At 43.0% G+C, this 21,924-nt stretch overlaps 1 protein-coding gene across 4 annotated transcripts in view; it reads right to left on the bottom strand.

Annotated features, from left to right (window-relative positions):
• The window catches only part of FANCA (FA complementation group A), a 39,760-nt gene that overhangs the window by 3,034 nt on the left and 14,802 nt on the right, over window positions 1-21,924 (bottom strand). For all 4 annotated transcript variants that reach the window (XM_030025334.2, XM_030025335.1, XM_030025336.1 and 1 more), the window contains 24 exons: window positions 21,496-21,606; window positions 20,951-21,046; window positions 20,796-20,855; window positions 19,236-19,324; window positions 18,758-18,818; window positions 18,611-18,660; window positions 17,377-17,453; window positions 15,392-15,496; window positions 14,683-14,825; window positions 14,022-14,092; window positions 11,897-11,996; window positions 10,857-11,056; window positions 10,320-10,416; window positions 9,904-10,080; window positions 8,776-8,849; window positions 8,204-8,332; window positions 7,651-7,717; window positions 7,238-7,404; window positions 6,540-6,645; window positions 5,334-5,393; window positions 4,841-4,945; window positions 3,424-3,536; window positions 2,489-2,630; window positions 433-495 (listed from right to left, as the gene is read on the bottom strand). In XM_030025334.2, the coding sequence (XP_029881194.1) occupies window positions 433-495; window positions 2,489-2,630; window positions 3,424-3,536; window positions 4,841-4,945; window positions 5,334-5,393; window positions 6,540-6,645; window positions 7,238-7,404; window positions 7,651-7,717; window positions 8,204-8,332; window positions 8,776-8,849; window positions 9,904-10,080; window positions 10,320-10,416; window positions 10,857-11,056; window positions 11,897-11,996; window positions 14,022-14,092; window positions 14,683-14,825; window positions 15,392-15,496; window positions 17,377-17,453; window positions 18,611-18,660; window positions 18,758-18,818; window positions 19,236-19,324; window positions 20,796-20,855; window positions 20,951-21,046; window positions 21,496-21,606 (2,463 nt within the window). The remainder of the gene's footprint in view (window positions 1-432; window positions 496-2,488; window positions 2,631-3,423; window positions 3,537-4,840; window positions 4,946-5,333; window positions 5,394-6,539; window positions 6,646-7,237; window positions 7,405-7,650; window positions 7,718-8,203; window positions 8,333-8,775; window positions 8,850-9,903; window positions 10,081-10,319; window positions 10,417-10,856; window positions 11,057-11,896; window positions 11,997-14,021; window positions 14,093-14,682; window positions 14,826-15,391; window positions 15,497-17,376; window positions 17,454-18,610; window positions 18,661-18,757; window positions 18,819-19,235; window positions 19,325-20,795; window positions 20,856-20,950; window positions 21,047-21,495; window positions 21,607-21,924) is intronic.

The following is a 21,924-nucleotide window of genomic DNA, read 5'->3' as shown; positions in this document are numbered from 1 at the left end:
GGAAACTAATGTTCCTCCTTGCTGGGGACCCCTTTTCCTGTGCAATACCATGTATGTTTCCAGCCCAAGGAAAAAAGTCATCTAACAAATGTGAAATGCTACACAAAAGCTAAGAGAGAGAGGTGAGGTTCCTGTGCTAGCTGGGAGTTGTAAAGTCTGAACAGGGAACTGAAAATAGTAAGTCACTCAGGAAGAGAAATAAAAGCTACCGTAGTGAAAGGGGAGATAATGTCAGTTAGAGGAAAATACAGGTTTAATCTGATAGGAGCAGAAGGGCTTTCAGCAGGCTCTGTCTGGGATGTTGCTGATCCCTTCCTTCTGGCAGAACAAGCTACCAGCCTTCACAGTACTGGTACAAAGTATTTTTAGGCAGCAAACCAAGCTGATCAGACACATTTAGTGTCATGAGAATTCCCTCAGGGATGAATTTACCTTTGGTGCTATTTTTGCTGAGATGAGATCCATGAGTGAGAAGAACAGCAGAGAAACAAGAAGCTGCAAGGAAAAGAGACTGCCTGTTAGTTATATCTGTGGTGGTGACTCAGAACTTGTGCTTTCCAATCAGGAAATAACATTTCACTGAGTGTGTTCCCAGGATGGACCTGGATGAACTACAAGCACTGCTGTTCCTTCCAGGTGAAAGCAGCATGTTTAAAGACAACAGACTGCAGCCTGACATCGTTCATTGCTTCTAAGGGTAAATTCCACACTGAATTCACTGTTCTCAAAGCAAGGCTTGCTGCAGTCAGCAAGTCAGACAACAGATAACAACTTCTCCCAAATACAGGTAAAAGCCGAGTGAGCTACCACAGGTGTAAACGTGGAAGAGAGCTAATGTTGGTCCACAGCCAGCACGCCACCAGCAGATGCTGCGTAGCCTCTCGTCTCAGGAAGTGCTTCGTTATCCTGGCCTGACATACACTGGTTATCGCTTTTCTGGATCCCTACCACACAAATCAAAGGATGCAGTGGCTTTGTGATCCTGGGAAGTTAAAGTAACTTGTTTATTTGTGCTACTAATCCAGTTCTAGAGCTAACCCTCCTTTCTTTACCTATCTCTGTCTGAGAAAGGGGAGGGCTGAGCCAGACAGCACGTTCTGTGCACAGCACGTCTGTTTGCACATGCACAACAGTCAGGCCAGGGCAGGGAACATGGCAGCAAGAGACCTCTCACTTCAGCTGACAGTTTTCCAGAGGCACAGACTGCTGCATGTGGATGAATCAAACAAAAAGGAGTGGCACATGGTGGAACAACTGGGTTCCTTGGATTTAACTACAGTGTCTCATCCCCCAAAGGTGGCTAATCCCACAACACTGCCCCTTCTGACAGAGAGAGATTTGCCCTTTAACGCTGTCTGTCACCTGAAGGGATTCAGTACTTGACCTCACACCAGTCCTGTGTGTGGGACCAAGTCCCCACCACAGAAAGATCTGCGCAATCCCACCGATATTGCAGCAGTAGTTGGGGGTCTGAGCTAAGGCCTGAACACCCAGCAGCCGCTGTGTCCTGCTGGGACCCCAGTTACACTCAGCCCTCCCACTGTTCTCACTCTTCCTGGCATCCTCCTCCTATCTCAAGGCAGATTTTTGAGGTGAAAGCCGCTGTTATTCCACATGTACTAAATGCTCATATCAAGTCAGTGACACCAGTTTCTGACTAGCAGCTTTTGGCTCTAGACCAGTATAAACAGTGGAGGAGTCAATCCCGTAGAAAGAGGAGCTGCTACCGTAACTGCTGCCTGGAGCAATAAAACTTAAGAGTAAATAGTAAGGCACAGGTTCTGGTTCAACACTATCTACCCGTGAATGTCTCAGTACAAGGACACTCCCCATGCTGAGCTCTGGTCCCAGCTATCCCCTGGAAGACCAACAGACAGAACTGCCCAGCAGCAGCCCCGCTTCCTCTTCAGCAGAGCACTTCAGAGAATTCCCATGCATGGAGGGCACTGAGAATGGCAAAATGGCAGAGGCATTTCCTGGAACACACTTGGGAAAACCCTCAGGAAATCTGTTCCTGGGATTCCCACCACATCTTCCCAGAGCCTTAAAATGCCTGCACTCCTGTCTCACAAACTTTCCATCTCCTTAACCTCCCAGCCAAGTTGCCTGAGCTAAAATCCACAAGGACTGCTCCTCTGTCAGAGGGCGAGGTGATCCTGGCATGCCATGGACTGAGCTCTCAATCTCTGCAGCGTTCTCTCCAGCTTCAGTTTTTAAAGCAGCTGTTTAATAGTCCTCCCTGACTTCACAGAGGACCCAGTATCTGAGTTAAAAGTTGAAGTTTGGAACAACTTTGCCTCTAGGATAAGTATTTAGCAACTGGTAATTTACAGCTACATTTTATCAACTAGCCACCAGCAAGATTTCACAACAGGGTTTACCAGGGATACAGCACTATCTCAGGACAACCATTTCTCAGTTAAAGACATTCTACTTCTAGTTTTCAAGTGTAGGGAACAGCAGACATTTAAAATGCATCCAATCTTGCCTGCTCTGTGTCAGTCCCCAGCCTCTTCAGTGCATTTCTCTCCCGTCCATGTGGTGACTGCTGTTGAATAGTACAATGGAGGAAGGCAGCTGAAATCCAAGGTGGGCCAGAGAGAGGGAAAACCACTCCTGAAGAAAGGAAGCTAGGAAACAAAACCAGCATGTCATGGTTTTGGAGGAAAAAAATAAATGGAAAAAAAAAATTACAGCTGTGAACGAGGACAAAATCAGGGACTTGGCCAGAGTAAGTTTGTGTAAGTTTGTGATTGGAACAAAAAAAAAATATATCTCTTTTTTTTTTTTTTTCCCTGCAGTTGGATGCTACATGGCGACTGTAGACAGCAGCATTCTCAAATCTCTTTTATCAGAGGTTGGACAGGTAGTTAACTGTATATGCTACTATGGCTAATGTGATTATTACATTCAATAACCTGCAAGGAGATTCTTATACTAAATTCCCAGCTTTTGGAGAAAAGCTGCAGCACACTGAACAGACAGCGTAACAACAGGTAAAGAAGGAAGCATGCAGCAGAGAAGCAGTCAGTAGCTTCAGATCAGAGATTCACGAAATCCAGGCAACAAAGGGTGCAGCAGCTTGAGCGAATGACTCAACACTGTGCTAAAGGCTATTTCCAGTGTTTGTCTAACAAGGATTCTGCCTTCCAGTCTCCTCTCAAAAGATTCTCTTTGTCTTATGGTGAAACACTCTGACCCATATTACACAGAAGGCCAGACTAAATAATTATAATGACCCATTTTGAGTTTAAACTCTACAAAGGAATCTGTATATAGCTGTCCTACAAGCCTCAGTCCACATTACCATTTCTACTGCCTGCTGAAACTCAGCCTGCGTCAGAGAGCAGGCCCCCTAGGCACTGATCCCTCAGTGAGCAGGTTCTCCTGCCTGCAGATCCACACTCGGTTCCTCATACACACCTGGTAGCTGAGGACTGCCATTCCCTCAGTCTTTCCAGTTCTTCTGCAAGTGGAGCCCCAAAGAGTCTCTTCCACTGAGAGCAAAGTACTGGCTCCAGCCTCGGCCACCAAAGCTAGGAAGAAAGATGGAAACCAGCAGCATTAGTGGTGGCATACTCAGTAGTTGTTTGCAGTCAGGTATGCATGCTATCTCAGCCAGGTACTCAGAGAAAGGGTTCCCCCTGCCCTCCCCCCTGCCCTTAATGAAAAAGTCCAAGCTGTACATACACACTGTGAGAAGTTTCACATCCTGGAAGTGCAAAGAGGGCCATTTGTGACCGTGTTCGTACCACGGTGCCCTGAAACTCCTCTAGTAGGACCACTCATAATAAAGGAGCTCAAAACTCAGCTGTTCCACAAAGCTGATGCACATGCTTATCACATGCAACAAAAACATGTATCCCCATGTAAAGCAGTGCATGAAGAGTTACATAGAGGAGACAGAAAAATCTGTGCTTTATGGACTATATGGTTGCTTGGCATGTGTGTCCTGGTTTCAGCTGGGATAGAGTTAATTTTCCTTCCAGCAGCTGGTATAGTGTTATGTTTTGGGTTCAGTATGAGAAGAATGTTGATAACACACTGATGTTTTCATTTGTTGCTAAGTAATGTTTATACCAAGTTAAGGATTTTTCAGCTTCTCATGCCCAGCCAGCAAGAAGGCTAGAGGGGCACAAGAAGTTGGGAGGGGACACAGCCAGGGCAGCTCACCTAAACTGGCCAAAGGAATATTCCATACCATGTGATGTCATGGCCAGTATAGAAACTGGGGGCAGTTGGCCAGCGGTGGGGAGCAGATCACTGCTCAGGAACTAACTGGTCATCGGTCAGCAAGTGGTGAGCAATTGCATTGTGCATCACTTGTTTTGTATATTCCAATTCTTTTATTATTGTCATTTTATTATTGTTATTATCATCATTATTAGTTTCTTCCTTTCTGTTCTATTAAAATGTTCTTACCTCAACCCATGAGTTTTACCTTTTTCCTTCCAATTCTCTCCCCCATCCCACCAGGTCGGGGGAAGCAAGCGAGCAGCTGCATGCTGCTTAGTTGCTGGCTGGGGTTAAACCACAACAGCATGTAACAACCAGCCCCCCCTATAGCGCATCTGAAATGAAACCAAGACAAGTCTCCCAGCTTCTCACTCTTAAACAGCCTCTGTTCCACTTCTATAGTGACAGTCCAAAAACAAGGCTGCATGCCCAGAGCTGGGACCAGCAATACCAAGGGTACTAAAACACTCTGCAATTTTCCAAAGGCGTTAAGAATTACTACCCCCACACTTCACAGTTTACACTCAATGAAGGTTAAAACAAGTGCTCTGAACTGGTACTGAATTTTCATCTAGCACTCTTCAGACAAAATAAGAACAGTTACCGCTGCAGAGAAGAGCACAATGGGACATCTGGTTTGACATGCTGTTAGAACATCGTTGACCCCTTCTGCCGATTCTTCACAGTCCAAGCTGGCATTAAGCAGGCCCTGGAAGAGGATAAATTACAAGATGACTACACGCATGTCTCTCCTGCTTTGAAGTACCTCACCAAGCCATGTGTAAACTAATGAAAAATAACTGTAGGGGTCAGCATGGCCCAGCAAAAGAAGCGTGTGCCCAACAGCTTCTCCTTCCCCCACCAGCTTTGCTGTATTGTATTAAAATTAACCTCTGCCACTACTTCCTCCGGCTACTTCTCCTCATTTGCCTGGGTTACTGCTCTTCTTTTTGGAATTTACACCAACAATTCTCAAAACAAGGGTACAAATAGCACATTTCATTGCTAAGAATAGCATATAGACAGATACCCTGGTAAAGAAACATCTACTCTGGCTAGCACGGACAATGGAGCAGAATGACAAAAGCAGCAGTTACCCTGAAGAAGTGAGCAGTGATGTCGTAGGAGAGTGCATACCCTCTGGAACAGACATTCTTCTGTGGGAAGACAAGGAGAGGAAAAAAATTAATTCCTTCCCTTTTGAATTATGATTTTCTTTGAATATTCTGGGTGTCTGGCACAACAGGACTCATAGCACAAAATCACCCTGTGAGATCCTGAGTATCAGTTCAGATTGCAGAAACTTCGTTTCTATATAAAGCAATACCACTGACTAGGTAGTGCTTTACAGTCCCAGCAAATCAGATGGCCCTGCTTACCGCATGTAGTGGATGGCAGAAGCAGTTTTGATTAACAGTCTTGGAATGAATGGGGGTTTCTGGCTGTGCCTAATATGACAGTGCAAGAGGGCTTGAAAAGGTCAGTCAGGATGAATAAAGAGAAATTATAGCTATCCTCAGAGCACAAAACAGTACCCTGAGGGACCTGCAAGTCAACTGATCTTCCCCAGGAAGCTGCAAGGATGTTTCTCAATGTTTCTCTAGTGTACGTAATACAGGAGGATGAGCAGGATCTCACTCTACAAACAGCGAAGTAGCTTAATGCCCTGGCATGACAGAGAAATTGGAGAACAGCTCATGCTCAGTCCCTTACTTCTAGGCCTCCACAGGAACACTGCAGGTTTCTCTCCAACCCACTGTCAGCAAACAAAAAGCAGGTGGCACAGAAGGACAACATACCCACACACGAGAGAGCATCCCCAAGGCTGCTGCATGTGCGTGTGCACCAGAGACATATGTTGTCACAAACAACATGACTGGAAAAAACACTCCTACTGCTCGAGAACTGGCCAAGCCACTACCAGGCTACTCTGTCATGACCCACTGGTGATTTTACCCCAGACTGTGCACACCCAGCTCCAACCACTGACATGCTGGCTGGCTCCACCCCAGATTTCCCTACACTGTTTCCCAAGGATTCTCTCTCAGTAGCGCAAAATGCCACCACAATTCCAAATGAATGAACCCAAGAGTCACCCTACAGCAGACAGTGCAGAGGGGACCTCTGCAGAGCCAGGGGCTGGAAAGTCTCGAGCATAATGAGTTGAACCTCCCTATACTCTGATATAAGCTAAGTTTGTTGCAAGTTTGGCTGCATTTTAACTCCTGTCCTAAACCCAAGTTTAAGGTCTTTATCTAGAGCAGTTACCAATAAGAAATTATCGTTTGGCTAATGACACATACCAGCTCCAAGTTTACAAAACGAAAAAAGTCTTCGCAGTCCAACATGGTTTTCTTTCCTTTTCGACAAGTCATGATCAGAGCGGATGCAGGGAGCCCTACCAGAATCCTTAGGCAAAGAAGAATAAAAACAAAACTGCGGTTACCATCAAGAAGAGAATCAGACTTCACTCTCAGGGCATGTGCCTTTGATATTCAGGGGAGTTTGAGAGTATGTCAAACATGAGAGATCTCAAACACTTTCACAGAAACTGCACAAGGAATTTTTCCAGTTGCCCAGAAAAGAACCTGCATTTCAAGGAGATACACACACCACTTTCTAAGATCCTATCAATGGCTCAAAAATGGAAATGCACACCTAGATCACAGCAGCAAATACAGTAATTTAACGATGGTTAACACAAGTGGTGGCATTAAGGGTGTTGCTGCCTGTAAACAGAGTCCATGAAGATGTGTGGTCTTTGAAATTCAGTCTACTGCCAAGGGCAACTCATAGCCCAAGATAGCACACTGAAACAGTTAATGCATGTGGGTACCAGGGAATAAATATCTCTTGCACAGTTGTTACCGTGACATACAGTGTCATTTTCATTTGCTGTGGAATCAGAGGGGAGGCTACCTGACTGCACAGGTACACACCGTAATTGCTTTGAACAGCAGTTTTGTTCAAGGTATTCCCAGTCCTTCAGACCCGCATTTACCTTCTGTGCAGCAGCAGCTCCTGCTGCCTCCATAACTGCTCACCCAAAGAAGAGCTATGTTTTCTGTCTTTCAGTCTTTCCTGAAGAATCTCAAACAGGAAGTGTCTCTGGGCATCCAAGCAGCCAGAAAGCAACTTTCGCCTACACCCCAGCTCCAGCACCATCTCCTAAGGAGGGAGGTGGGGGAAAAACAGTGTTTGTCAGGGCTACACACTAGTTTGCATTCAAACGTTCTATATTTCTCTGAAGTAATAGAAAGAGATCAACACAAAAAAATCTCTCTCAATTTCCATGCCTCTGCTCACATGTGAGAACCAAATATCAGCCTTACATACACCGAGGTATTAGGAAATACTTTGACTGGTCAAATTCAAGGATTGAACATACAGCTACACATCAAAGTCTGGAATCACCTGTAGCTTGCAGAGAATATCAGGACTGACTGACATCTTCGACTGGCCACAGCTACCCAGGTCCAACCTGAAATTCAGAGACACACCAGGTAACCAACCCTGTTAGCCCAGAAGGATAACACAATTCAAATAAAGTCAAATGGCTTCAGATGAACATAAAGCTCTAACATTAATGTTCCTTAAATAAGCTGTTGGTGAGACAGCAACCCTCCTCTAACCCTTCCTCCTTATTTTCCAGCTTCAGCCACTTCCTCAGGGGCACTGATGCTTGTCTGGCCGAACAAATCTGAATACAAATTCAGCTTAAAAAAGACAGACAGACTAGGGACTATCTGTGACCGCAACCCCAGACCTCCATCACCTAAAGCAAGATTCTTATGCAAACACTGGTGAGTCATGCAGAGCCACCTCCCAGCTTTCACTTCCAGCCAGACCCGTGAGAATGGAATCCCTTCCACAGCCCCATGTAAGGCACAAGCTCACAGCTCCTAGATTGCAAGGTCGTTAGCAGAACCATTGCTTCTGCAGAAATGCAAGTCATGACACAGAATACCTTTGTGAGGAATCCAGAATGGTATTGATAATAATGCCACATGCCTTCTCCAGGTCTCCATCGCAGCCACCAGAAGCAGAAGGTGCTGGAAGATACCATTGATAGATGGCCCAATAATGGAAATCCTGTCTGCAATATTGAAAAGGAGAAGATAGGAAGTCTATCACGGCATCTTAATGGTGCCCTTCCCTTAATGTAAAAGGAAGTTCACACACCAAGTAGAGTGCAATGACAGACAAAAGCACCCATATAAGTACAGACATAAAAAGAGTCATCCACCAGACACCACATGTCCTGATGTCAGCCATCTCTTGCTTCTGGAAATGGGGAGGTTTTGTAAAAAGTTATTTGGAAGGACTGCACATGCAGGCCAGAGGTTATTTCGGTGAACTTCCTCAAGTTAAAACACATTCTAGCATTGCTTGAACTCTGAACAAACCAGAGCAGTCAACAGGCATTTGTGTCCTGCAGCAGCTTGTTTATTTACTTCCTGATCTTTAATGCTTTTTCCTAATTTGGGTGGGAAAGACTCTTGAACTATTCCCTCTTCAACAGAGCCCCTCTGCACTTACCTTTCCGAAGCAGAGAGAATATCTTTTTCAGGGTACACTTCCAGCTCCAACAGCAGCCACTCTCTGAAAGACAACTGCGAAAAGCAACTATTTAGGTAAGAGGAAAGACCAGCAAGGCAAGTAACTTGTGCAGAACAGCCGCCTTCTTCCCAACACAAAACCCACCTTCACCCACACCAAGACAAAATCCCGTGCAGATTAAGAGATCTGAAACAGGAGACAGCAACCCAAGGAAGTTGTCCTGCACTGTTTCCCTTGCAAGAAATCTAAACTAAAACCCCACTGGCATTCAAAAATTTACTGAAAGCAAGCCTGTAAAGCATCTCTCACACACCCACCCCTTTGACATTTCCAAACATGCTCATCTTCTTAAAATCTAGATACCAGAATGAATGTATGTTATTAGAAACAAGTGCTAAAATGAACAAAGCACCATAGTCAGACAGACTGCTATAAGCATCAAAGAAAGGTTATAATGCAAAGGTATTTTAGCCTTGTACATCAAGCTAGCCAAGCACAGGGAGTCATTCTAGTAACATGACAAATTCCTCTGCACAAAGACAAACTGGTTTTATATGAACTAGGTTAAAAAAAGAAATCCTGTCAAATCAGATACATTGCAAAGATGATATAAAGAGAATAGCTGAGATGTTAAACTGCTTCATAGCAAGGCAGAGCCAAACAATCCAAGATACACAGGTGGTTCAGGAGAACATTGACATTTAGAGAAAGCATCAAAGCAAGCAAGCAAGCATTTTCCGTTATTTGACTCACCATCACTTCATAGACAGTACACGGTAGGAAGCTAAGGTTCTGGACAGGCCTTCTCTCTACAGTTCCTGATCATTTTCTTACTGATATGGTATATCTTGTCAGGCTTTCCACTTTTGCAATAGGCAGAACACAAAAGCTTTACCTCTAGTTCTCTACTTCTAATCATCACCATCAAAATCTACAGATAACATTGAGCACATAACCCAGCGCCCATGCCATCTTCAGCTGTCAGACCAACTTTTCAGACATTAAGTTTTTACAAGAAGCTTTTTATCACCAATAAGGAAATCTCAAGGGGCAGATCTGAAAAATGAGAATTACAGTGTGAACTTAAGTCATGGAAAAGATTTATACCTGGAGTGCTTTTTCCTTCAAGAGCTCTTGAAAGCGTGCTTGCTTCCATAGACAGAGGCTGGCTCTTTTGTAGTTCAGAGAGGGGCACGACAGGGAACTCCAGATTAGGTCTGTTTTAGCCTCCTCACACAGGATTCCCCGAGCTTCCAAGCTCAGCCGTGGCACGATGTACTGCAGCTAAAACAAAGCCATAATACCCCTGCACATTTCCACCACAAAAAAAGGCCCAGCGCAACCTCTGGTTGTGTGAAACTGCCAAACAATCAAATACACAAAATGGTAAGATGGGAGGGTACAAAGATGCATTTTTATATAGTTTTCTTTGTACAAGTTGTAGTTGCACAGGGGTCTGCAGCAGGAAATTGAACTGAGACTGATCTTCCCCATAAATAATAGCAAAACTTCTTTTGTTTTACCTTTTTAACAAGGCTAGGAGGAAGCAAGGCACACAAATCTTCACAAGAATAGGATGGAAACTTGCACATAAGGTAAGATGCTGCTGCAGTGCAAAATCTGATAGAGAAAAAGAAAGAACTCCGTTATCTGGTTGGTTCAATCATCTTTTCCCACTCATGAAAGTCAAAAGTAAAAACAAAGACTGAGTGTTAAAAATGCTTTTAACCAACATGTCCCAAACCTATTTGCTTTTGGGACCACTTCTATTTATGTGCTTCCAACCCCAAGCACAAATTTCAGAACCAGAGACTAAACTAAAAACCTTGACAGCATCCAGTCAGTCCTTCCTCCAGCAGGCAGTACAATCATCAGGATGCTACTTCACACAGGACCACCATCAGCCTGTTTCTCTGTGTAGCGCCTCTGTGCAGCACAAACACCTACATATGCTCTGGAAATCCTCCGCAGGAACACAAGTGCTTTACCAGCACCCCTCCAGTGGCAAATCTAAACCCATCGCCTGGGGAAGCAAGGACATGGTGGAGGCATGATCTCACCTCATGCAGAAGGCAAACGACTCTTCTGTCCTGCACACTAGCAAGCAGTTCCAGTACTCCGAAATGGAAAGGACCTTTTCAGAAATAGGCTCAGAAATCCCACAATTGGCTTTCACTTCAGGAATTAAAGCTCTGCATTCACTTAAGTGGATCACAAAAGCTGCTAGTCCTAAAATGTGAGCATCATTCAGGGAAGGACCCTGCAAGTCAAACCATAAGTAAAGAACTGAAGAGAGAGACATTTCATTTGTAACAAAACAACCTTTCTCAGAAAAAACTCAGAATTAATCAAGTAGCAGAACAGCGCTTCTGCCCATTGCTTAATTCAGTGCAGTGATATCAATTTAACAGATGAGAGATACCAGTTACATTAAACATGTTCTTGCCTCCCTGAAATTGTGCCGCTAGCTTTGATCAACCTGCAGTAAAATTTGTACATTTCTGTAAAACAATAATTTTGAGCAACTAGCTGTAAATTCAGCCCACGGAGTTTGAGATTCTCAAGGCTTTTTAGCTTCTATGACAGCTAAAGTAGCCTATCAGCCTTTTCATTTCACCTTTTCAATATCACGGTGTAAAGAAAATAAAACCAACAGTTCTCTAAAAGAAAACCATGCACTGCTGCACCCCAGACTTGGGGTCTTACTTTTATTTTTAAAAGGGGTGTGTACAAGTGAAATATTCAACATGGAAGCTTGTGAATTAAGCATTCTACTATTTTCTTTTGGCTCTGTTCATAAACTCACATTTTAACAGAAGCTAAAATAAGCATCTCAGAATGCATTAACCTTCTACAGTAGTATTTCTGTAGGGAAAGGTTCAGCTTACATTCCTAAGACCAAGCCCATACCAGTTGTCCAAAATGAGGATTTGTTTTTGTTGGGGTGGCTTTTTTTTTTTTTTTTTTTTTGGAAGCCTGAGAACTAATGAAGTCCCTCCACAGTGCGGTCCAGACAGGTACATACCCCACAGCTCAGGAAATGGAGGTAGGATAGCCTTTAGCACACTATAACCATATGATTCGTGGTTGGAAAACTAACCTGATGATAAATAAGCTGGCAGAGCCTGCCCAGAAGGGCAGGTAAGAGATTTCTGTGTCCACACATCATCTTCACAAACAAGGAAAGACATGGTCCCTGCCTGCAGAAGGTAAAAACCACATGCTCATTTTACTGCTTCTTTTTACCCTCAATACAGGAAGAGGTATTTAAAAATGCTTAAACACACTGAACCTGAGCCATACTTGTCTGTAAATACAGGACAATTATCATTCCGTTTATAGGCTCAAAGGAAGTGTCACTTTTGGAGTATCTCAACAGAGGACCCCTACAAGGGCATGAACTCCACCAGTGCTCTGCCTCAAATACTTGATTCTATATAGTCAAAGAGGTGTTCCGAGATGACAATAAGGAGAGGAGGAAGCTGCCTGGGGCACAGACAGCTTTTTCAGACAGAGAGCACAAGGTAAACAGAGGCAGAGCAATAAATGGGATCAAAACACAAAGCAAGAGCAAAAAGGAATTAATATAAGGTCCTGTTGCAAAACAGAGGAAGGGACAGAGGGAGGGACTTTCCCACCCAGCTGACAGAAAAAAACATCCTCAGAGATCGGATGGGGAGCTGGGTTTAGAAACAATTTCCTGGGACGCTCTTGTTTATCACAGCTACTTTTCAGCACAGGTTTTCAATACAGATTCACCTGCTCCAGGGCAGAAGTGTAAAAGAGAGGGAAAGACGCACTGGTTGCCAAAGCATGCTGCACTCCAGAGAGGCAGCCACCTAGTTCAGTACTGTTGGCAGCTGGGATGACAGGCAGCTTGTCAGTACATTGCTGTTTTCCAACAAAGCGATTTTCCCCTGAAATGTGGACCATAATGTTATCAGTTAATATGTATAATATGATTGAAATAACCAGGGAACTGCTAAAGTACTGTATACAGCCCCCATCAGTTAATATTTAAAATAGGGAAATAATAACTAGACATGATTTAGGGTTTAGGAACTAACTATTAGACAATGGGGCTTTATGTTTATGTCAGAAAAGGTAATGGATTGTGGTCTGGTCAATAAACCTTGAAGAACCACTTGGAACTGCCAAGACAGAGTAAGAAATTGGTAAAAGGTAATTCCTACAGGGGGAGATGGTGACCACCGACTCATTGACCACCTACTCAAATGATACCATCTACTCAAAAGAAGACAATGAAGGAAGGAAGAAGACAGAGTCTGCGCACCAATTTACACAAGAGGGGAAGAAGAAAGAACCAATCATTAAGGGTAATAATAATGAATATGTATTACTTAAGTATATAAATGTAGGAATTTTTGAGACAAAGGTGTGCTGTCTTGAGACAGGCACCCATTCATGCGCATCAATGAAATTAATTTGAAAATACCTCAACTCTGTGTGTTATTGGCTTGCACACCAGGTAAACGAACCCCGTTTGAGGGACAACAATAACGTTTACAGACTTCTGTTACATCATGAAAGAGATGGCTATTAATAGAGTCCTTCCAGTGGCAGAGGAGTGCTACCTCTCCCTCCTCATACAGGCCAGAATCAAACTGAGTCACTTGAATCACTTCCAGTAGGAAGAGGGGATGGGAAGCAGCTAGAAGGTGTATCATGCTGCTATTCCTGTGCCTGCAGCGTTAGACTTTATGCCTCACTCATTTCACATTAGATATGGCATTAGGGATGAAGGCTGAATGTGCCAAAAGCACTGAACGTGCCAAAAAGACACCCCGAAGACACATCAGTGCTCACTGTCAAAAGACAAGCATTCTCCTCCCCTGATCTGTAGTGTCAGCCAGCAAATAATTGCTGGACAAAAAGAATTTGCTTCATTCCCCACCATTCAGCTGAAAACGCCAACCTGAGCACGTAGTATCTGTGGAAAGTTTTTATATGTTGTCACAGAGCCAAATGCCACCTTTTTCCAAAGGGATCAGTAATGACAGAGGAGTAACATATTTTATTTACACATATACATCAAAGCACATTAGTTCTTAGATTACAGAATACTCAGGATAAAGCAGCCTGCAATTGCCAGCCTGGTACAGTGGGTATAAACAACCAGAAGTCCCTCCTCACCCCTGGACAAGTGTTAGAATTCTAGCGTATTAATGAGTTTTGATTTCCCCACTCTTTCACTTGCATCTTACCTGTCGGGAGGATTAAAATAGGAAGCAGCTATTAGGTTTTGGCAGAACGATGTCAGCAGAAGATCAACAACCTGGAATAAGAGACCCACTGGTAATTCCTGCTTGTTGGGCTGGATATCTAGATCTAGTTTTGTGTTGCGTGTGTGTGTGTGTGTGTGTGTGTGTATGTATATATATGTATGTGTGTGTGTATATATATATATGTATGTGTGTGTATATATATATATATGTATGTGTGTATATATATATGTGTGTATATATATATATAATGTTTCCCAACATTAAAACAAGGCAACGAATTGGTTAGTGAAATTCACTGCAAGTTGTACAGATCCACTGGCACTAAGAAGAGATGGAAAGTTAAGCCTGTAACAGCCCAGGAATGATCCCAGCACACAACAAATACCTAGACAAGCCTGGTGAAGAAAGCCTAGCTCATCACAGGACTGCTCTGATAGAATATATCTCTAGATCTCACCACCAGACACCCAACAACTTCCAGGAGGTTAAAACATATGCATAGTCTGTGCACAAGGTAGACAAAAGGAGAAGAGTATTTCCTGTTCTCCACAGACAAAGCAACCTTTCACAGGGACTATCCAGATGCATTTTTACCCACCCAGCCCCACTAGTTTCTCACCCGAAGCCAGATGGTACTCACACTCTGATGGCTGGGTTCCAGCCTGGGGGCAGAAATATCAACTTGGATTGGAGAATTCAAAGTAGCAGCTTCATTCTCATCACTGCTGTGACCTAAGACGCTTGTGAGTCTGTCAGAAATCACTGCAATCTGTGCTGGCACATCTGCAGGAAGGTAAGAGGAGAAGAGGAGAACCAGGACAGAAGGCATGAAAGATTTTACAGCTCCACATAAGAGGAAGAAGTAGTGAAATATATACTCTAATTGATCAGAGCCCAAAGCATTTAATGAGCAAAAAATGTTAGCTGGAACACAGCGATCATCGTCTTCATTTTAGAAGCCAGCATTGTTTTTCCCCAGTACTACTACCAACACACATCAAGAATAGTTTTTCACACCAGAAAGGAAACAGCCTTCAAAAGGGGGCCCAAGTCACCAGGCAAGCCCCAGGAATGGGGCCGCCAATCTTGGCAAAGATCAGGGTGGTACCAAGTGATCATCACAAAGATGCAGACCTTAAGTTCTGAACTCAAGCATGGGAAATACGTCAGATATTAAAATATATATATATTCATAGCTGGAAGGATTATACAGATCTGAAAGATTACCATCTTAAGGTACCAGCGGCAAGTAACTACTGCTGCTGCTTTGGCTAGCATTAGCCACATTTTATTAATGCAGCTTTTGTAACAGTCAATTATGGGTAGTTATAACTTGCCTTCCTGCATACCTTCGTATTTAGCCTGGTCCACAATCAGTGTCCTTAGTTCAGCCAGTTCAGCCTTCAGCTGCTCAACAGGCTCTTTGGAATGGCTGGTCTCTACTTTTGATTCATCTAGACAAGTAAGAGAGAAATGCAACACATCATCCTCACCTTTGTGCAGTACATCAGTTCATAAAATGCATTCAGCAATTTCTGCATACATTTTCTGTAGAAGCAGTATTTACTTTTCTGTAAGCTATAACAGATTGCCAAACCATCAATCTGCCACGTATACAGCTTTGTTTTTACATTCAAAATGTGCTATTTGATTAATCATTTATGAGTTTATGCCTAGTTTCAGAAAGGAATTCAGTTTTTAAGGACAAGAGGCAAAAGAATTCTCCTTTCAGAGTTCCCTTCCTACTTGCTGTAGCTCTCTGCCCCTTACAGAAACATTTTCTGACCTCAAAAGACTGGAACCAGTCTCAAAATACACAGACAGACATTACAGCGTGAATACTACATCATCAGCTTCTCCTCAAGCCCAACACCATGCAACATCTCCAGATGTTACATGTTAGTCTATTCTGGTTTTTGTTTAAAAGAAGAAATAAAAGGAAATTCCTTTTACCACTAGAAAGAGAGTGCCACCAGCAACAAGCTGCCACAGCACAGCCCCAAAAACCACCCGTACAGTTCGTTAGACAGGAACAGTGTCTTGTACATGGGCCAGAAATAACTCAACCATGAACAAGAGCAGTAAATAACAAAGGTTAAATTAATACTTGTTATAAACACACTGTAAAGCAACAAGGTGTTAGGAGACTGCTGAGTCACTTTTATGTGCAAGAATGAGCACTAACGAACAGGGCAGGCTTACAGCTGACCAATACTCAGTCCTGCCCTAAAGCCAGCCTCTGTGCAAGAGCCCCAGGGATGGATTAGGATGCAGAGGATGGGATTAGGACGCAGATCAGGCCGATCAGGATACAGGGGGGACAGCTCAGCTTAGGACATGCCACTAGAGGTCACTGGCAATTCAAGGACTCCTGCAGAGCCCTGGCTGCCCGTTGGGAATCGGGCCGATCCCAGCATGCAGGGATCCTTCATCCCTGCCGGTTGCCAGGACAACCTCCGCAGCCAGACTGCTGCACATCTGCGGTTCCCCAGGACTGCTTTGTCACGCCTCTCGAGCTACAGCATCTCCAGAAAGCTTCAGACGCCCAAAGTGCCCTGAGTAGGAGTCAATCACAGATCCGTCTCTGTACAGAGTACACTTATCGCCACCACACTCTGGGAATGATCTCTGCTCGCTAGCCTGACCTTTTCATTTCGTATAAACCTGTGGTGAGGATGTTGCCCGTTTGAAGATACGTTTGAAACACTCATTTGCTGAAAGAGATAGGAGAGCTCATTAAATATCTACTACACTGACACACACTGCACCAGTAATGTGGCTACAGCGATGGGACCCGAAATTAGTGGGGCCTTCCCACCCAAACACATGTAAACTATGCACTGCAATCCCTTTACCGCTGGCTCCATCCCAAGCCCCTCCTGTTTCCCCAGATCTCAGTCACGCACAGTAATCCATTGTTAAAAGAGGATGATGGTGAGTTCAGGCAGCACAAGTGCCATTACGCAAGGGATCAACACAGCAGGTTCACACCCCAGGCTAGCCGGAGCTGAGAAGCATTCAAGCTGCAAACGCTGATTCATGGAGATGTATTTGAGCTAGATTTAAATCAGCTAGCTCAGGCATCATTTGCAGCCTCAGCACAGAGCTACGCATGGACTGCAAAAATCCCACCCAAGCAGGATAGGCAGAGAAAGTCATTACGAGAGTAACTATTTAATACCTCAATAAGACATAAAGAACATACACATATTTACGTATAGATTAAAGACCTAATCAGCGGTAACTTTTTGAAAATTTTCAATTCAGGAGGGCACCAATGGAAAAATTAACTTTTCTTCAAACTGATCCATAAGTAAATGTTATATTTTTTTACCTTGTAACATTTTCTCTTTCATAGCACAACAGGCTTGCATGTATGTGGAGTACAAGTTTGAGGGTATTTTATCAGCTCTATAATAATAATTAAAAAAAAAAAAAAAAAAAAAGAGACATTTATTATACTGCATAACCACATTCAAACTTCAGCTTTATTAAATATAAGCATAAACAACAGCTATGCTATGAAATGTAATTACAGAGGCTCCAAAGCATACTGAGCATCTGAAGCATTTTTTAATCATCATCTGACATGAGGGCCAGAAATTTATATCCAAGGCTTTCATAGCAAGTACTATACATGTGTAACACACACTACACAAAAACAATACTATGTATATCATTAATGCATGTATTAATACCTATTTCATATATAGTACGTGTCTAAGATCACATAAGAGTGTAAGTTATATGACACGCAGTATTCATACATCTAAAAAGCTAACGTGATGGAGACCAAAGTTTTACCTCTAACACTTGCTGGGCACGCATTCAATACTAAAAACATTACGTGAGGCTTCCTAGAACTCAGCTGCTTCTCTTACAACTTTAATTTAAAAGAAAAAATCCAGTCTTTTTTAGAGTCAGGCTGGAATGACAAGGCAGAGCCAAATGCCTCATTTGTAGGCAGTGTTGCAAACATTTTTTCTTCATGATAGGCTACAGAGGAATTACTGGATTTAAAATAAAGCTGTTCCTGCAGTGCAGAAAAGCACTTTTAAACATGCACACAGGACAATCTTGAGTTCTGAGAGGGGCTGTGTTCTCCTGGGGCATTATCCTGGTGTCCCGTAAGAGCAGCTCATAAAGCATTAACAGACATTTAAGTTTCATCTTCCACTTCTCCCATATCCTCTCCCAAAGAGAAGAGAGCTTTTCACAGGGGTCTCATATTCCTGGTGAAATTTTATATTCAGCAGTATCCTCCAAAGTTTGCATAAAAACATATCTGGCCTGCAGTCGGAGGGCTGCATGGGACTTCTTCTAGATAATGGTTTCACAGTGGCTAGAGGACTAATTACAGAACTGAAGACATTCACCTATACAGATAAGCTACCCATCCACAACCTGCAAGCCACAAGCCTGGCCACAAAGCCCTGCCAAGAGGGTTAGCCAACACGCAGGGTTTTGTAAACAAGGTGTCAAAGCCTCCAATAATCTGATGTAAAGTCAAGTGTTCTGAAGAGAAAGTCCAGAAGCACAGAAAAAAAACCACTGGGAAGTCTCAATACCTCTTTAAAGAATCTATAAAAGCCATGCGTGCATCTGGGGTTTTAGGGAGCTGCAATAGAAAAACAGGCAGGTTAGGCACAAATTACCTGTCTACAAACACACATCTAGATGGGAGGATCAAAAAAAAGCCAAAACCAAACACTAACCACACGTGGCCTCAGCAAAGCAGGAAGAAACCAGGAAGTATAATATGGTCGCCTGAAAATACTGAGACAGAAAACAAATATAGCAAAATATTAACAATGCCAAAGCTGCAAAGTACCATTTTGTTACCTCAAGAATTAATTTGGCTCCTGCAAATAAGAAATATTCATGGTAGCATGAATAACCACAGACAAATCAAGTTCAGATTAACCAATAGTTATTCATTTCTTTAATTTTGCTTTTTATTTATTATAACAATTGTGGACTTCTCTTGCAGATGTGAATATGCCTTTTACTCTCTGCACAAATAACCTCTATTTAGATGACTACTGAGGAAGTAGATAACATGGGGAGAATTTCCCAAAACCTCCTTTGCTCACATTCTCAATTTTTCTTGTTCTGTTATTTTGATTTGGACTTGACTTTTATTATTATTATTATTATAGCTGAAAACAAAAAGAGTTCAGAAGCACACAGTACCTGGCTTCTATCACAGATGTTGGGATCTTCCTTGTGTTTTCAAATATCTGAAGGGCCTTTTCAACGTCACGAAGTGCCTGGCCCTGGGGCTGGCTCACACAAGTAACAATGAGAGAAAGATGTTGTGAGAACTCAAGGACAACGATAATCTTCCCTCATTATTTTTTCAGGGTTAGTAACCGTTGTCTGTGCTGTGAAAGGAAGTGACTGAACAAACACAACTGAATGACAAGAACTACCTGATACACAGAGTAAAGCTGCAGGATGGAGAAACCAGGCCTGAACCATCAGCCTGCCTCGATAAGGCTGTTATAAATAACAGCTATTCTGGGTCAGCCCAAAGGTCCATGTTGTTCTGTATGCACCTCCTACAGCAACTGCAGCAGATACTCCTGCTTAACATCACATTGTTTATTCAATTGTCCCCCACGGGTACAGTATCTTTTCTGTTCTGGATTCGGTATATTGTTATTCTATTTTAGTTCATACATTTGGAATTAAGACCCATAATCTTTGCTTCCAGCCCATGCTACTACACTCCAGGCAGAGGTACTGCCATCCCGGGTTTCTCTTGTTCGAGCTGTAAGACAGCTTAAGACTGCAACAACCCGGGCCAGTTTCTCAACAAACAGATCAGACTTGGAAGAAATTAAATTAAATCTTCACTTATGACTTTCAGTTCATCACAGAACTAGATTTCATTACAGTACATTCAACTACCTTGTCACCAGCCTGTATTTCATGTACTCCAGCTAACTGACTGTATAAATGAGGCCCCTTAGACTGCCATACTTGTGATCAATATATAGGAAGGAGCAATAGAGCCAAATGCTTCCTTATCAATTACTGTCATTACCCAAAACTTATCATGAACCACAGTGTGAAACTGCAGACTGTAGATTCCCTCCCCAAATCTCCTTTAAATATGAACACTTTGAAAACAACACCAAATAGATGATATGCTATACTGAAAAGAATCAAGATACATATAAAATGCTTTCCTACATGATCAAATCATTGGGAGCAAAGCCATAGAGGGAAGTGTCACTATTGTAACATGCTGGTCAATCAGCAGAGCTAATGCAGCCCCAGTTCCTCCAAACCTGTGCTCTGCATCCCCACACCATACAACACCATTAGATCTCCCTTTGTCCCTTAAATCCTCCCCCACCGAATCTTCCATTTATTTTCTATACCCCACAGTACAGGATGGGCAAGAGGTAACCAGCACTTTCCTGCTTCAAACAGCAGGTACTGACTGGATGGCTAATGTAGGTGCTGCTTGGCCAGTAGCTGGCTGGCTAATCGCTGAGTTCCTCTACGGCATCATCACGGAATACTCATCGCAGTTTGTTTGTCCTCTGTGTAAGTCTAGTTTTCATGAAATCTGGGGAAGAGACTGCATTTTTATGGCCGCTAACCCCTCTGTCTTAAAGCTGGAGAAGATTTGGCAGCATGCTCAAACTTGGTAGGAATGGCAGACAGGTGGATAACCTAAGCTCTTTTGCAGAGGAAAAGGGGCATGACTGATGAGAAAACTGTTAGACAGACCAGCAGTACCTGCACAGATTCATCTGTGGAAGACAAGTCTTCATAGAGCCCCATATCTTCTATAGCAACCTGTGTGAGGTTAGAGAGATGCATATGGTCGCAACACAGCTATTATTTTGACAGATCCAGAAAGAACTCTTCTCAAAGAGACAAATTTTACTAACCTTAAGGTCAGCCAGTCTGGTTTTAGCCAGAGTGATGTACTCCAAGAGAATGGACCGATGTTTTGTTGGCACAAAAGGCGGGTACATTATATGGACCTGAAATGTGCAATTCACAAGATTTGCCATTTTTACAGGAAGTTTAGTGTAAAATTCCAGTTAATGTTTACCACCAGAGAAGATGTTATTGCTTGTTTTAAGACAAGCCACTTTCATGGCAACTGACATGCAATTTTTCCCAACAACAACAAACAAAATCACTGAAATGCTTAAATTTAAACTCCATGAGAGGAATTCTCCTTCTTGTCAAGTAAACAAAAGAATCTCTTACTTCCTTATTTCAGGGAGAAAAGGTTTTGAATAATGTATCAGAAGTAATGCAATTACTATAAGAATATTAACAATATGCTGAACCTAGTCAGACACATAATGCAATTACTATAATAACAATAATAATAAGCTGAACCTAGTCAAAGGCACAAGTATGTTCACTTTGGAGCAGTTCTGTACCAGTCTTTAGAAAACCATCTCTGTTAGCATCTTCTGACCTTCAAGTACGGTGCTGCTTCAAAGGGCACTAGCTCTGACAAGAACTCAAAGAGGAAGACCAGAGCTTTCTTACTGCTCCCGTGGTGACCACCAGAGCTCCCAAAGGAAGCCTGAAACAGGAGAAAAAGACAACGCAGCCTTTCAGTGTGGAGAGAATCCCCATCCCAGCAATGCCGTAACTCAGCGGACAAATCCCAGACATCCGTTACAGATACCTGCTTTCTGTCAAGAGAGTCTTTCTGGAGAAAAGGCTCCAGAGAAAGTTTATAGAAATCTCTATGGAAGTTTTCTTTGAGTTTCTTTGTCCAGTTTCCAGAAAGCCTGCCATGTCATGCTCAAAGTTTGTTCTGATACACTACCATGAGAACTCTTAGAGGAGTTAAACAAGGCAAGACCAAAATGCACCAAAGGATTGAGATTCATGAGGG

This window comes from Aquila chrysaetos, chromosome 9 (assembly GCF_900496995.4).
Source record: "Aquila chrysaetos chrysaetos chromosome 9, bAquChr1.4, whole genome shotgun sequence".
Taxonomy (NCBI): Eukaryota; Metazoa; Chordata; class Aves; order Accipitriformes; family Accipitridae; genus Aquila; species Aquila chrysaetos.
The sequence above is the reverse complement of the archived record's forward strand: the minus strand, read 5'-3'. Positions and strand labels throughout refer to the sequence as shown.